The sequence below is a fragment of the Odocoileus virginianus genome, chromosome 11 (genome assembly GCF_023699985.2).
Source record: "Odocoileus virginianus isolate 20LAN1187 ecotype Illinois chromosome 11, Ovbor_1.2, whole genome shotgun sequence".
Taxonomy (NCBI): Eukaryota; Metazoa; Chordata; class Mammalia; order Artiodactyla; family Cervidae; genus Odocoileus; species Odocoileus virginianus.
The window spans coordinates 49685564-49699647 of NC_069684.1; the positions used below are offsets into that span (position 1 = coordinate 49685564).

Here is a 14084-nt window from a genome sequence, read left to right on the forward strand (position 1 = left end):
CCATGTCACCTTTACCTTACTGCCATAGCTTCCTAAGGGGTTCTCCTTCGTGCTCTACCCTTATTCTCCTCATTTTCCACACAGCAGTTGGAGTAATTTTGTTAAAGCTTAAGTCATACAATTTTATTCTTCTGCTTAGAAGTCTCTCCAGAGGCTCCTCCTCTCAGGGTTCTTACTGGGACCTCTAAGTCCTGCAGGATCTGGTGCCCACTGCATCTCTGATTTTCCTCCTACTTTGCCTCCCTGTGATTCCTGAACACACCAGGCTCACTGCCCCCTCAACCGGGCCCCTAGTAGGGTCTGATACTCTTCTCTCACCTCAGTGTGGCTTGCTTTCTCAATTTCTTTAGGTCTTTACTCAAAAGACACCTCTTATGAGGTGATGCCTTCCTGGCCTAACTCCCAGGACCCACTCCCCTTGTATCACAACACTTCTTACCCATGTTACCTTTTTTCCTTCAGCACCTACCACTATCTAATAAATGATATACAATTATCCTTTGGTGTCTGTAGGGGATTGGTTCCAGGATCTTCCTCCCATATCCAAATCTGCTGATGCTGAAGTCCCACAGTGGGGATTCTGTATCTGTGGAACCCAGGGATATGGTGGGTTCATTGTATATTTATTGACCAACAACAACAAAAAAAAATCCAAGGACTTCTCTGGTGGTCCAGTGGCTAAGACTCCACCCTCCCAATGCAGGGGGTCTGGGTTCATTCCCTGGTCGAGAAACTAGATCCCACATGCTGCAACTAAGAGTTTGCATGCCTCAACTAAAGATCCCAGATGCCACGGTGCAGATTGAAGATTCCAGGTGCTGCAACTAAGACCCAAAGCAGCAAAAACATTTTGTAAAAAATATGCCTATAAGTGGACCTGCAAAGTTTAAGCCTCTGTAGTTAAAAGGCATGAATTTAAACTGTGTGGGTTCACTGATATGTGGATATTTTTCACTAAACACACTCCACAGTATCATATGATCAGCAGTGATTGATTTCCTGGATGAGGAGCCATGACTGTGGAAAGTCAACTATAGGACTAGAGCATCTGAGATTTTGGTATCCACAGTCAATCCTGGATCCAGTCCCTGGGGATTTGGGGGGGACTATGGTATTTTACTTTTTCATCCTTTAAGGATTATCCTTGTTGTCTATTTTCCTCACTAGAATGTAGCTCTAGAATAGCTATGAGGACAGAGAACTTTGTTTTGTCCACTTCAGTATTCCATCAGTAGTGCCTGGCACATAGTATGTGTTCCATAAATATAAAACTTACTGAATGAACAAGGTATTGGACCTGAACTCTTTTTTTTTTTTTTTTTTTTTGCTGCTGCACTCTACAGCTTGTGGGATCTTAGTTCTCCCACCAGGGGAGAACCCAGGCCCGAGGCAGTGAAAGCGCCGAGTGCTTACCACTGGACCGCTAGGAAACTACCAGAGCATGAACTCAATGAGGAAGCTATGCTGCAAATAATTATTTCCTTAAAAAATATATTTTCTGATTGACTAAAACTTTATGAAGAATGTTTAGACATAGTGTTGGAAAAAATACTCATAATGAAATGCAGGAGAGAATGTGGAGAAAAGGAAACCCTCTTGTACTGTTGGTAGGGAGGACAGTATGGTGATCCTTTAAAAAGCTAGGAAGAAAACTACCAAATGGATCCACCAATCCCGCAGAAGGGCATATACACTGAGAAAAATCATAATTCAAAAAGACATATGTACCCATGTTCACTGTAGCACTATTTACAATAGCCAGGACATGGAAGCAACCTATTAATAGATGTCCATAGACAGATGAACGGATAAAGAAGCTGTGGTACATATATACAATGGAATATTACTCAGCCATGAAAAGGTACGAATTCAGTCAGTTCTAGTGAGGTGGATGAACTTAGACTGTCATAGAGAGTGAAGTAAGCTAGAAAGAGAAAAACAAATAGCATATATTAATGCATATGTATGGAATCTAAAAATGGTACTGATGAATCTATTTGCAGGGCACTAATAGAGACACAGACATAGAAAAAAGACTTGTGAACACAGTGGGGGAAAGAGAGAGTGAGATGAATATAAAACATATACGTGACCATGTGTAAAATAGCTAGTGGGAAGTTGTATTAATATAACACAGGGAGCTTAACCTGGTGTTCTGTGACAACCTAGAGGGGTGGGAGGGATGGGGGTGGAAGGGAGGCTCAAGAGGAAGGGGATATTTGTATACTTATGGCTTATTCATGTTGCTGTATGGTAGCAACACCACATTGTAAAGAAATTATTCTCTAGTTAAAAAAATAGCACTGGTCAGACTACCAATGACCAATTTCAAGATGAAAAATAAAAGGATTCATAATGACTTTAAGAGAATGCTTCTTACCTAGTTTCACCATTAGTTATTAATGTTCTTACTGACTCAACTGACTTGATCGTGTTACTTAAATCCTATTTCATTTAGAGACCAATGCTTAATGGCATAAGAATGACAGCTATTCAGCAGGAATTTAATAGAAAATGCATACTACCTATAAAGATGGGAAGTTGAAGGCATTTTTCTCTACAAGAAACAGAATGTATGCATATTAGCTTTATGAGAATTTAAAATTCTACCCCAGCATTTATTGAATATTATGTGCCCAGCCTTGTGTTTTCATGTTGTCACTTAATCTTCAAAATAATAAATCAATTACTCTATTTTAAGGTTATGGAAATTTAATGTTAAAATCTGAAGGAAAGTAGAAACATTCATTTAGTATAAATCCAATCATGTCCAACTCTTTGGGTTGTAGTTCACCAGGTTCCTCTGTTCGTGGGATTTTTCAAGCAAGAATACTGGATTGGATTGCCGTTTTCTTCTCCAGGGGATCTTCCTGACCCAGGGATCAAACCCACGGCTTCGATGTCTCCTACATTGCAGGCAGATTCTTTACCTGCTGAGTCATTGGAAGCCCATGTTTTAAGGTTATAGAAACTTAACATTACGATCTGAAGGACAGGAGAAACATTCTAGTGTGAATCCAACCGATTTTTATTCAGTTTTTCTATGTACCAGTACTGGGGCTACAATGGAAAGGACACTGAACCCGTTTTTATAGCACATTCTAGTAGGGGTAAAAAAGGAATGTAATTTCAGATTTTGATAAATAAAACCAAGGGATGTGACAAAGGGTATGTGGGCAGAGGGTTTGGCTGCAGCTTAGTAAGCAAGCGGTGGAAAGATTGGTAAGGCCAGATCAAAAAGGCCTGCCTCATGAGCCAGTTTAGATGTTACGCTGAGTAATGGGAAGCCACTAGGAATTTTTAAGTGGGGAAATGATCTGAAATGATTTATGTTTTAGAAGCATTCTCTGGGGGCTGTGTAGAGGCTAGGGGGAATGAGTGGATGAATGCAGACTAAGTTATGGTAATAGTCCAGGTGAGAGGATAGCAGCTCAAACTAGGATGATAGAAGGTAAGTAGGAAGTTTTGGGCACACTTTTGGAGGAAGTCAACAGGATTTAATGGAGGAACGAAGGTGATGGCTCAAGACTGAGCAGGTTGTGAGCAGCACGTCTTCAAATGCAATTTTAATTTTTTGGCTACGCTGGGTCTTCAACGCTCCACATGTGCTCTCTAGCTGTGGAATGAAAGCTAGGCTCTAGTTTTGGCGGGTGACTTTCATTTCCCAGGTTCTAGGGCACAGGGCACAGGGCACAGGTTCTAGGGCTCATGGGCTCAGTAGTTTGTGGTGCACAGGCTTAGTTGTTTCACGGCATGTGGGATCTTCCTAGAGCAGAGATCAAACCCACGTGCCCTGCATTGGCAAGCAGGTTCCCAACCACTGGACCACCAGGGAAGGCCCCTTGTAATTTTCTGTTCCCCTCATTCTCAGTTTTGTCTCCCGTTTGTTTCTACTGTCAAGACTTAACTTCTTCCTAGAGACCCTGCCAAATTAACTACTTTTGTGTATCTCACACTCAGGGCATAGGAATGAGAGAGCAAGGCCTTGGGTTTAGACTACTGGGGAATAAATCCCATCACTTCTATTTACTATGTGACCATGGGCAAGTCTCTTCACCTCTAAAATACACAGAACCCATTTCATAGAGATAAGAATTTAGTCACTGAGCAGTTTATACCTTTACTCAGTCTCCAGCAGATTGATATTTTCAAACTTGCAGTTTATTTCCTCTCAAATTCCAGACTGTCAAAATCAGAAAATCAAGAGATCGGGCACTGATCACTCACAGGTGTTTTAGCCAAGGGATTCCCTCATTTATCCAAGACAATGACATTTCCAAACTCCTTCCTCCAAGCTCTTCCCATTCCTTGCCCTTCCTTTCAGTTCAGTTCAGTCGCTCAGTCGTGTCTGACTCTGAGACCCCATGAACCGCAGCACACCAGGCCTCCCTGTCCATCACCAACTCCCGGAATTCAAACTCATGCCCATCGAGTTGGTGATGCCATCCAGCCATCTCATCCTCTGTCCCCCTTCTCCTGCCCCAAATCCCTCCCAACATCAGCTCTTCTCCAATGAGTCAACTCTGCATGAGATGGCCAAAGTATTGGAGTTTCAGCTTCAGTCCTTCTAATGAACACCCAGGAGAATCTTACCTTTCTCTTCCCATGATTATAGGGTTTTTCATCTATAAAGTTGACCTGGCTTTTGGAATATTTTCTGGAAACTTTCAGATATTAATCAGCTATTTTCATAAGATAGTTTATATTCAAGTTACCCCTTTTTAGATGCTAAAAACTGCACAACAGTGGCAAGTTTAACTATGGTCCCCAACATCACTTTTTGCCCAACTCTAATTTTTCCTAGGTAAAGTTCTCATGTAGCCAACTCCAAAGCATAGCAGGTAGAAGGATTTTCAGCTCAAGTTAATAAGCATTAACTCAGGGATCAAAAGGAATGGCAAATCATACTTGTATCTAAGAAAAAGAATAACCCTGATCTCAAAACTAGGCATTGTTTAGACCCTAGTCAACTAAGAATCCTCCCAAATTCCACTACCTCTTTTAAGTAGGAAAGAACTACCTACCTTATAGGAATAAAGACGATGGTATGAGATAAGCTCTGTAATACACATACGTATCTATGCACATACTTTGGAGGAATACACTTCAGTTTCAGAGCAGTTTCGTTCATGTTACAAGTGTCAGTACATTATAGGGATATTAAGTCTTAAAAGGTTCACCATCCTCATTTCACATTCCCAATGCTAAATAAAACGCAGTTTTAAGAATGAACTATATATGATTGGTTAATACAGGGTTAATATACAGTATCTTAAAATAGCCAGCTCTTCAATGCATTGTTTTTGAGCTGAAGACTGTTATGCTTGCAGTTAAATTACCACTAAATATTCAAAGTTTAATACTACATTTATTTATAAATGTACTTTCACTACTTATACAGATTTAACTATTTTCATGAGATTCTGCTGGCCAGTTAGGTTTGGGAATTGTTAAAAATACCCATATCCATAGTTAAAATTAGGAGGAAAGCCAGCAGCTCTAGTTTCCTTCCCATATAAAGATTATACTTACCTCCCCACAATAGTTTCAGATAAAATGTACAAAACACTTCATACTAGAATTATTCTGAATATGGAACTTTCAAGGAATTAACTGCACGGTTAACGTTGATAGTAAAGACCAAAAGCAGGTATAGTTTAATGTATTTTAATAGCAAACTTACAGGAACAGCACAGAAGACAGACAACATTAAAAACATGTACTTGCATGTAGGACAACTCAGTTAGAAAAGTATAGTGAATGGATGGAATCTACTGTATGATAAAAATGCTACAAACACCATTTAGTTGCAGTCAATAAGAAATTTACTTGTTTTAAAAAAATCCAAATGCTGGCATTGTCCAGAAAAATTTAACAGGTTTATTTATAATTGTTATAAAGTTGAACTGCTGAAACTTGTTCACTGAAACATTTTGACTTTCATTAATGCTTTATGTCCCCGCATTTATATTAAAAATTCACACACAAATGAAAATGGAAAAACTGCCAATACCTGATTTCTGTCCCCTATTTTTCCACTTGCAATCATATACTTAGGTACCTTTTGACCCCATGGAAAAAAAATATCTAACGTTCAGAACTACCAATAACAGGAAGAAGAGAATTTTTTTTTTTTTTTTTAAAGAATGAAATGTTTCCCATCATAGTGGATTCTTAAGCACGTTCTCCACGTATGCGGCGTGCTAGCTGGATGTCTTTTGGCATAATTGTTACACGTTTGGCATGGATAGCACACAGGTTGGTGTCTTCAAAAAGGCCAACCAGATAGGCCTCACTTGCCTCCTACAAAAGGAACAGAGAAAAAAAATGTTATTATCAACAGTTAAAGATACATCTATATTAGTTAAAAAGATGTTTTTGAGTCCTGTGAAAACCTGCTTCAGAAGATGTTGACCACTTACCAAATGCTTAGTTTAAAATCTGGGATGAGGTTGAAAGGCAGCTTATGAAAGTGAAAAACTCAAGACCGTAAATCTTTATAAAATACAAAAGTCAAATAATTTCACTACCAAATAGTTTACCTTTTCTAATGTTATACGTGATTTTTAAGCAAAATGAAATGTGTCTTTAGTAAAGCAAAAATCAAATGTCAACTCTAACATTTATTCTTATCCTCACAAAGATAAATGGAATCATGTATATCTATTCCAAATAATACTCTCCCACCTTGGGATATCCTCCTTTTTCTGAATCTTACTCCCACTTCATTATATCTGTTTGACTACTGGTTTCCATCATATGGGCCTCATCTACCTTTCCTTTAAACACTTCAGAGTTTGACCACCAGGTCAGTGTCCTACTTACATACATTGATCTATTTTGCCAACATATGCACCCCACCATGTCCCCTAACTGTACTTTCCTCTATGCACCCCTATCTGTAATGGCATGGTACCCCCTCAGCATTAACACTGATCCCTCTGTTTTTTCCCCTTACATCAGAAAGCTTTTGAAGCATCCTCCTATTCCTACTTTCACTCTAAACTGCTAGCTACACAAATCATTCAATACTCGCAGAGAAGGAAGAAAAAAGGAGCACTCCTATTTATAATTAACTCTTAAGTTGTTAGTGCATCTTACAGTTGTCTGAAAAGTTGAATTCTTTGGTCTAGGTTAAAACAACTGCTTACTCATTTTGAAATGAACCAGTCATCAGTCCAACCTGTTCTAGTGGATTAGGAACACTAAGTCAAAGACATTATTTGGTTTCTCTATAAGCAAGTTATTTCTGTTTAAGATATATTTAGGAAAAAAAAAACAACCCAGATTTTTAGAGTTGCTATTTTTGTCCTAATTAAAAAATTATTTCCATTTTGGAACTCTTTAGGCAATAAAACTAAAAGAGAAATACAAAAAATTCTTAAGCAATTCAAGCCCCACAATATTTTGTAACACATAAGATATAGAGATGGGAGGGACCAGATTTGCTTTATAATAAACACTAACTTTGCTAGTAACACTTGAAATTCTGCTTTTAAAAGTGCTAACAACTCCTCAAATGGTTTCTATTATTCTCTTATGAAAATATTTTTTCTACATTTATACCTTTATTCTTTTTAGCCTCTTCTATAAAATTGTTTCATTCAAATTTTACTACCCTTACATATCTTTCTATAGTATGTTATCAACAGATAAGTCTTATTTGCCTATCCTTTATGGCCTGCCTCAAGATTATTCCATGAAGGAGAAAGCAAACACTCCTCTCGCTCCTGCTTCCCAGGTGCAGGTAATTTTGAACTCCTAATTTCCTTGGCATTCCCACGGGCCTTGTACACTAGCCACCTTTTAATACCCTTACTTAAATACTCATTTTATGCTCACATTGCCTAGCCCTTGAAAGAATAGAAGTTCAAAAAGTATTTGCAGGCTTGGTTTTTTATAGCTAACCTTAACTGAAATTTGCATCTTTTCTTTTTTTTCCTGGTTCCAACCAGGAACTGTACTTGGGTCCTTAGCCATGAAAGTGCAGAGTCCTGACTACTGGACTGCCAGGGAATTCCTGAAATTTGCACCTTTCCTACACAAGTAGTTCCCTGCATCTTACCTATTCCAAAGAATATATTAAAAGCAAAAGTCTTTAATATTCAGGGATTCATCTTTGGGATATTCTAGAAACGGTAAGAAGTTTAGAAAACATACCATACTGTAGACCCTACTGAGTTTCACATTAGATACCAGAACTTAAATTCCTCAAGAAAGAAAACAGTTGTTTCTTTTTTTGGTTTCACCCAGCATGTCTCAGGATTATGCAAATCTAGAAGGCTTCTGCAAAATACAGCACTATGAGCTGCTATATGGACAAGCCAACAAGTCCTGAAATTCAAACACCCATTTAAGAGTGGAATGATTTTGGCTCCCCTAGTACTATTCAAATGTGATATGTGGCAGCTGGGGCTCTCACTGCTATCTTAGAACCTACTCTAGATACACAGGGTTGTGTCTGTCAGCTCTGGGAGAAGAGTCAATACAGGGAATTTGACCATGACCCATGTATTTCTAATTCTATTACCAATGTCCAAAGTTTCCTAAACATTAAGGCTATGATGGGATTTAAAGAGGGACCCAATGAACAAGATTTTGAGATAATAGCAAAAAAAAAAAAAATCTTGTAAATGGAAGGAAATGTTAATTCACAACATTCAGTATCTGACTGTTCCACCATTTCAAACCACCAATGTCAACTTTTAACATAAGGTGACCTTAATTCAAACTCTCAGTTGTTAGGGGCAAAAGCTAAATTTTAAGTTAGTTAAGTCTTGATAATCTATGGCAAACCAAGTTTAATTTTTCCACCATCCTCCCTAGACTTACCCCCCTCCATCTCTTTTAGTTGTGTTAGAGAAGTTGTAAACAATGTAACTCTAAAGTAAAAAATGGCTTTCTTCTGCCCTATTCGCATTAGCAAATTTTTCATCTCTATACCCTTAAGAGAAATGAAATATTTTCCAATAAAGAGCTACCAATGCCAGAGTACTAAAGGCAGCAGAGTTGAACATTTTGCTCAAAACCAATGCAATCACTTACTGACAAGTATAAAACACAAACCTTAATAACAGCAATGAATTTTTAAAAGACAAGTCTTTTAGCCAGACTGTTTAGTAATCAATTTACAAAGCTCTGTCACTGACACTTAGGCTTGACAATGTTGGCCTTTCAAGTATAATGTGTAGTTCAAGTAGGGCCCTGCCAACTGTAACTGCAAAACAAAATCAGCATCTTTAGGTCAACACTTGAGACTATTTCTGTATTTAAAATTAGTGCAGAAAACGTGACTAGCATTTGTAATAAATGAAATGGGATCTAGAAATAGTCAAAGATTAAACCAGAAAATAAAGATCTTAAATAACAGCACTGAAAAATTTTAGTAGTTTGAAATTTCAGTAATTTCAACTCACTGAGAATTTAATGGATGCCTACTCCTGGAATTCACCAATCAAATGAAGTTCAGACTAACCATAGAAACAGCTCAACCAATTACACTTCAGGATAGAATGCACCTATCAAATCTTCCTCACACATAAAGGAAAAGCTTGGCAACAGCAGCCTTGAAAAATCCTCCAATGGAATGTATGTCGATTCTGGACCCTCCCCTAAAAGAGATTCTGATGCAGGTCTGTGGAGGTGCCTAGTAATCTGCATTTTAAATCACCTCTAACCCAATGCTGACAGAGGTGGTAGTCTTGCCATACTCTGAGTTACAATGATCTAATGAATGCCAAACACACTTAACATTATAGGTTACTTAAGTGACTGATGTTAATGGTACCCACACACCTAAATCAAGTATCTTAAGTGTGGGCATCTCAAGTTGTTTAATCTGGCACAAACCACCAATACACGTGTGTGCTCAGTCACGTGTGACTCTATGACCCTTTGTACCATAGCCTGCCAGGCTCCCCTGTCCTTGGGATTTTTCAGGCCAAAATACTGGAGTGGCTTGCCATTTCCTCCTCCAGGAGATCTTCCCAACCCAGGTATCAAACCTGCATTGCAGGCATATTCTTTACCTCTGAGCCATTAGGGAATCCCATTTCAAATACATAACCACAGCTAAAACTGTATTTCTCAAAGTTCTGACACACTGGAGCTAAGACTAAACTCACTGTTTTCCATTTAAGTGGAAATCCATATATAATCCCCTTAAACAAACATGTCTTCAGACTTCTCTCTTTACAAGCCCAGTAACATCTTTTTCTCCCTGTTGTTAATCCAATCCTAACTACCAATCAAGTTTATTTCAATGTACAATTCTTTATAATGTTGCCTAGCCCCACCCCAGATACTATGTTCTCTCCACTTGCAACTGCCTCTTGAGGTCCAGGAAGCCATTTACTCTAACTCTCCTTTTCTATCAGTCCCTGTTTGAAACTAATTACCAATACAGACCTTTATCCCCATGACTTCCTAAAGTCCAGCAGCAACTGTAAGTCAAACCAGAGTTCTTTTTTCCTCTAACCACTGCATGTTTAAAATTTTTAAATCGTATCGGTTTGTATAACCTCAAGCAACTTAACCTTTCTGACATCTCAACAGTGAAATATAGATAAAGACCTATCTCACTGGCTGATGACACACTAGCACATGCAAAGATTTAGAGATGTCCTTGGTACAAAGCAGAAGCGCCTCCCCACCCGTTTTACCTGCAAAGCACCGATAGCTGCGCTCTGGAAGCGCAGGTCTGTTTTGAAGTCCTGAGCAATTTCCCGCACCAGACGCTGGAAGGGAAGTTTGCGGATCAGAAGTTCAGTGGACTTCTGATAACGTCTAATTTCACGGAGTGCCACAGTACCAGGCCTTTAAAACAAAACATTAAAGAAGTGGTTACCAAATACATAAGAGAACTTAAAAGAAGGTCATCAGCTTCAGAGAGATGCAGTCACTTTTCAAAAAATAAATCACCTAACTATTCTTCAGCTTTTGTATCAAATTTCACTTATCAATTTATGACCTAAATATTCAAATCTGTTAGAAGTAACACAATACTTTTAATACAAAAAAGCATGCCATTAAAACAGATTCCTGGCAGGGGGTTTGATAATCACAGTCCCCTTAATTTTCTTCATCTGTAACATAAACATCACTAACTTCTGTTATAATTACAACCTGGGAAGGTACTAGGCCTCTAATAAAGAAGTCAAACTTTTTCAGACTTTCAATTTGACACCATTTCAATCTTCCCACTGGCATCCCCTTCTTCTGAAAGATCTACCAGCACAATCCAATGAGCTTCACTTAAAAAAAAAAACAGCCTTACAGTATTTAAGTTCAATTTCCCAGAATACCTTTGACACTGCACATCCCTCATGAACGATTAAATTGATGGAACACTCTTTTGTGTTTTATCTTCCATATGGAAATTTTTTCCTTTAAGTAATTTTACGCAAGAAATTTACCTCAATCCTGACTTATTTCTTACACTTTTATTTTAGGCTAATCATTTGCAGAGGGTAAATACAGACAACTTCTGCCCTCTAATGGCAGATGCACTCAACAACACTTCTCAGGGTAGTTCAAAACTATGCCAATAGAAGGAAAAACCAATTCACGTAAATGAAGGACTTATGTAAAACACAATGCCCCCCCATCTTGATTAAATTATTTTACCAGATACAAGAGTATCCTCAAAAATGTATTTAAAAACCAACACTTTTCTATTTAAAACATATATATTACACCTAACAGCTAAGTAAAATGTTAGTCTATCCTATTAACATTATTAGAGATACAACGTCTCCTTTGGGCTATGGGCACGATTACAGCTTCAAAATTAAACATATTCCTAATAAAACCTAACACTAAATTATACGCACATTTTAAAGTAGTAAATATTTAACAAGGGGAAAAACCGATTCTCTAAAGGAGAACGTATGCTTATTATACATCTTTTTATTAGATTATATAGATACTATAAGAGATAAGACTTCCATTTTCCCTGTTTTAAAATACCTGTAACGATGAGGTTTCTTCACCCCTCCAGTAGAGGGCGCACTCTTGCGAGCGGCTTTTGTAGCGAGTTGCTTCCTCGGTGCTTTACCACCGGTCGATTTGCGGGCAGTCTGCTTTGTACGAGCCATGGTATAGAGACCTCCTTACTTACCTACCAGCATTGGAAAAACCAAAAATCACCATATGCAACTACCAAACACACAAGTTTTCCTGCCACTACCCACCCCCCCCATCTGGAAATTATGATTAGTATTTTAAAAAAAGGTCCATAATGTTATATAATTTGAAAGGGTGCAGATTACGTCTACCACCCAAATATGACTTTTTGAAACAAACTGTAGTACTAGAAAATTGTTAGCCTTAACACCAGTCATCTCTCAAAATGCCCAATCTGAGCGATAAACAGCAAAACAAAAAGACCCAACAGCTTTCGCTTCAATTTAAATAAAGTAGAAATTAGAAATGTCTGTAAACATTCCATCCACTAACAAGTCAAAAGAACGAAGCCACAAACCACAGAAAGGTCGAGTCAAATTACAGCAAAAAAAGGTTTTAGTCACCCCCCCCCCCCGCCGCCCCCCCTTTACGTCTGGCAGTTGATAGATTGCTGTAAATATCTGAAAACATTCCTGGTTTTGCATCTCTACAGTTCTGTTGACAAAAAGGCGTCTCAAAAAACAAGAGGAACAACAGCTACCAACAGCGAGCATTCTACAAAGCACCGTCCTCGAGTCCAGTCCTCAGAGGATTCGCAATGAAATAATAATAATAAAAAAAACCTGCCCCGCACCCAGGCTTTAATTAACGCACAAGACTGGCCGACTGGTCCACCCCAAGCACCACATAAACTTTTGGTTTCGCCTCCTCCGGGCCCTCGGCACAGGGTCCCCCAGCCTGCCCGCCTCGCTCCTAGCGCCTCGCGCAGGCACAAACTCGGCTCCCAGACCAGAACAAAATGGAAACAATCGCAAAACGTATCCGATTCCTTTCCAAAGAGACAAAACACCAAATCGCTCGAAAATACTCCATCCCCTGCCACGTGCCGCCCTCCAAAATGCAAAAGTTTTTTTGCATTTCAAATGCATCAAGTTTCCGCTTCTCTAAAAAGGAGAAAAAAATGTTTCTCTTTAAAATTTTTTCCTCCTTTTTTGAAATGGGGAAGAGAGAAACGGGGGAAAAAATATGGTCGGTGACCAGAGAAGAGAGACAAGATGGTGAAGCTTAGCAACAACTGTGGGGAGGCAGCAAAAAGCGAGTTACCCCAGGGTGGGAAGCAGCGGCGATTTCCACCCTTTTCCCGCCCGAAAACTGGGGTCCGGGGTCCGGGGTCGGTAGTTAAGAGGCCCGCGCGGGTCGTGGTGAAGGTCTGGGGTCCCGGGAAGGGGCAGCGGGCGGGATTTCACCGAAGAAAAAGGAGCCAGGGGCGCGGGGAGGGAGAACAGGCTCGGCGACGCGGCGGTTGCTGCTGTTGGGCTGAGGCGACGAGAGACTGGGGAGCCGCCGGAGCCGCCGCTGCCTGAGGGGAGAGGGAAACTCGCTCCTCATCTCCATTTCTGGGCCAAAAAGTTTTGGGGCCAAGCCGGAGGGACCCTGGGTCCCCTCCCGGCACCGCCGGGGCCCGGCCCGGGGCTGACGGCAAGCGGGGCTCGGTTCCGGGGAAGCGGGCAGACGGGGAAACTTACCCCCCTTCTCCTTCGGCTGGAGCTCGGCGAGCTAGAGGAGGCGCTGGCGTTTGAGAGCGACGGCGGCGCGGCGGCGGCTGCGAACACAATTGAAAGATGGCTGACACCGAGGCTATCCCCCAACACAAGCCGCCCCGCCCCCGCGCCGCGCGCCAACCAATCACACACAATGGAGGGAAGGCTCGGCCCCGCCCCCGCCCCCTCGCTCGCGCTCCGCCTCCCCCCTCCCCCCGCGCGCCCGTTCGCTGGCGCGCGCTCGCCCCTCCCCCGCGCGCCGCCCGCTCCCTCCTCCCGGCTGCCTCGCGCAGTGTGTGTACAAACACAAAAGACACGCTGAAGGGCCGCCGGCTCCCGCCGAGACGGCCGCCCGCCCGCCCCCGTTTTAACTCCGGCTCCCCGGCCCCGCACTAGCACCCAGCTCCGTGCGCACACGTC

At 40.7% G+C, this 14084-nt stretch overlaps 1 protein-coding gene across 1 annotated transcript; it reads right to left on the reverse strand.

The window, feature by feature from the left end:
• Positions 1-5621: 5621 nt before the first annotated feature.
• Positions 5622-13755, reverse strand: H3-3A (H3.3 histone A). Its single transcript, XM_020879783.2, has 4 exons — positions 13650-13755; positions 11968-12118; positions 10662-10815; positions 5622-6303 (listed from the first exon to the last, which is right to left on the reverse strand). The coding sequence occupies exons 2-4, from the start codon at positions 12093-12095 to the stop codon at positions 6175-6177; spliced, it is 411 nt and encodes a 136-aa protein (XP_020735442.2). The 5' UTR covers positions 12096-12118; positions 13650-13755; the 3' UTR covers positions 5622-6174.
• Between the last annotated feature and the right edge of the window lie 329 nt (positions 13756-14084).

Bases quoted from the DNA above. Each gene is read 5' to 3' on its own strand.
- H3-3A (XM_020879783.2), bottom strand. From the start codon at position 12,095: ATGGCTCGTACAAAGCAGACTGCCCGCAAATCGACCGGTGGTAAAGCA. The intron at 10,816-11,967 runs GTATTTTAAAAC...TTTGTTTTAAAG, and splicing joins AAGAAACCTCATCGTTACAG to GCCTGGTACTGTGGCACTCC. The intron at 6,304-10,661 runs GTAAAACGGGTG...TTCCTTTTGTAG, and splicing joins CAGCTATCGGTGCTTTGCAG to GAGGCAAGTGAGGCCTATCT.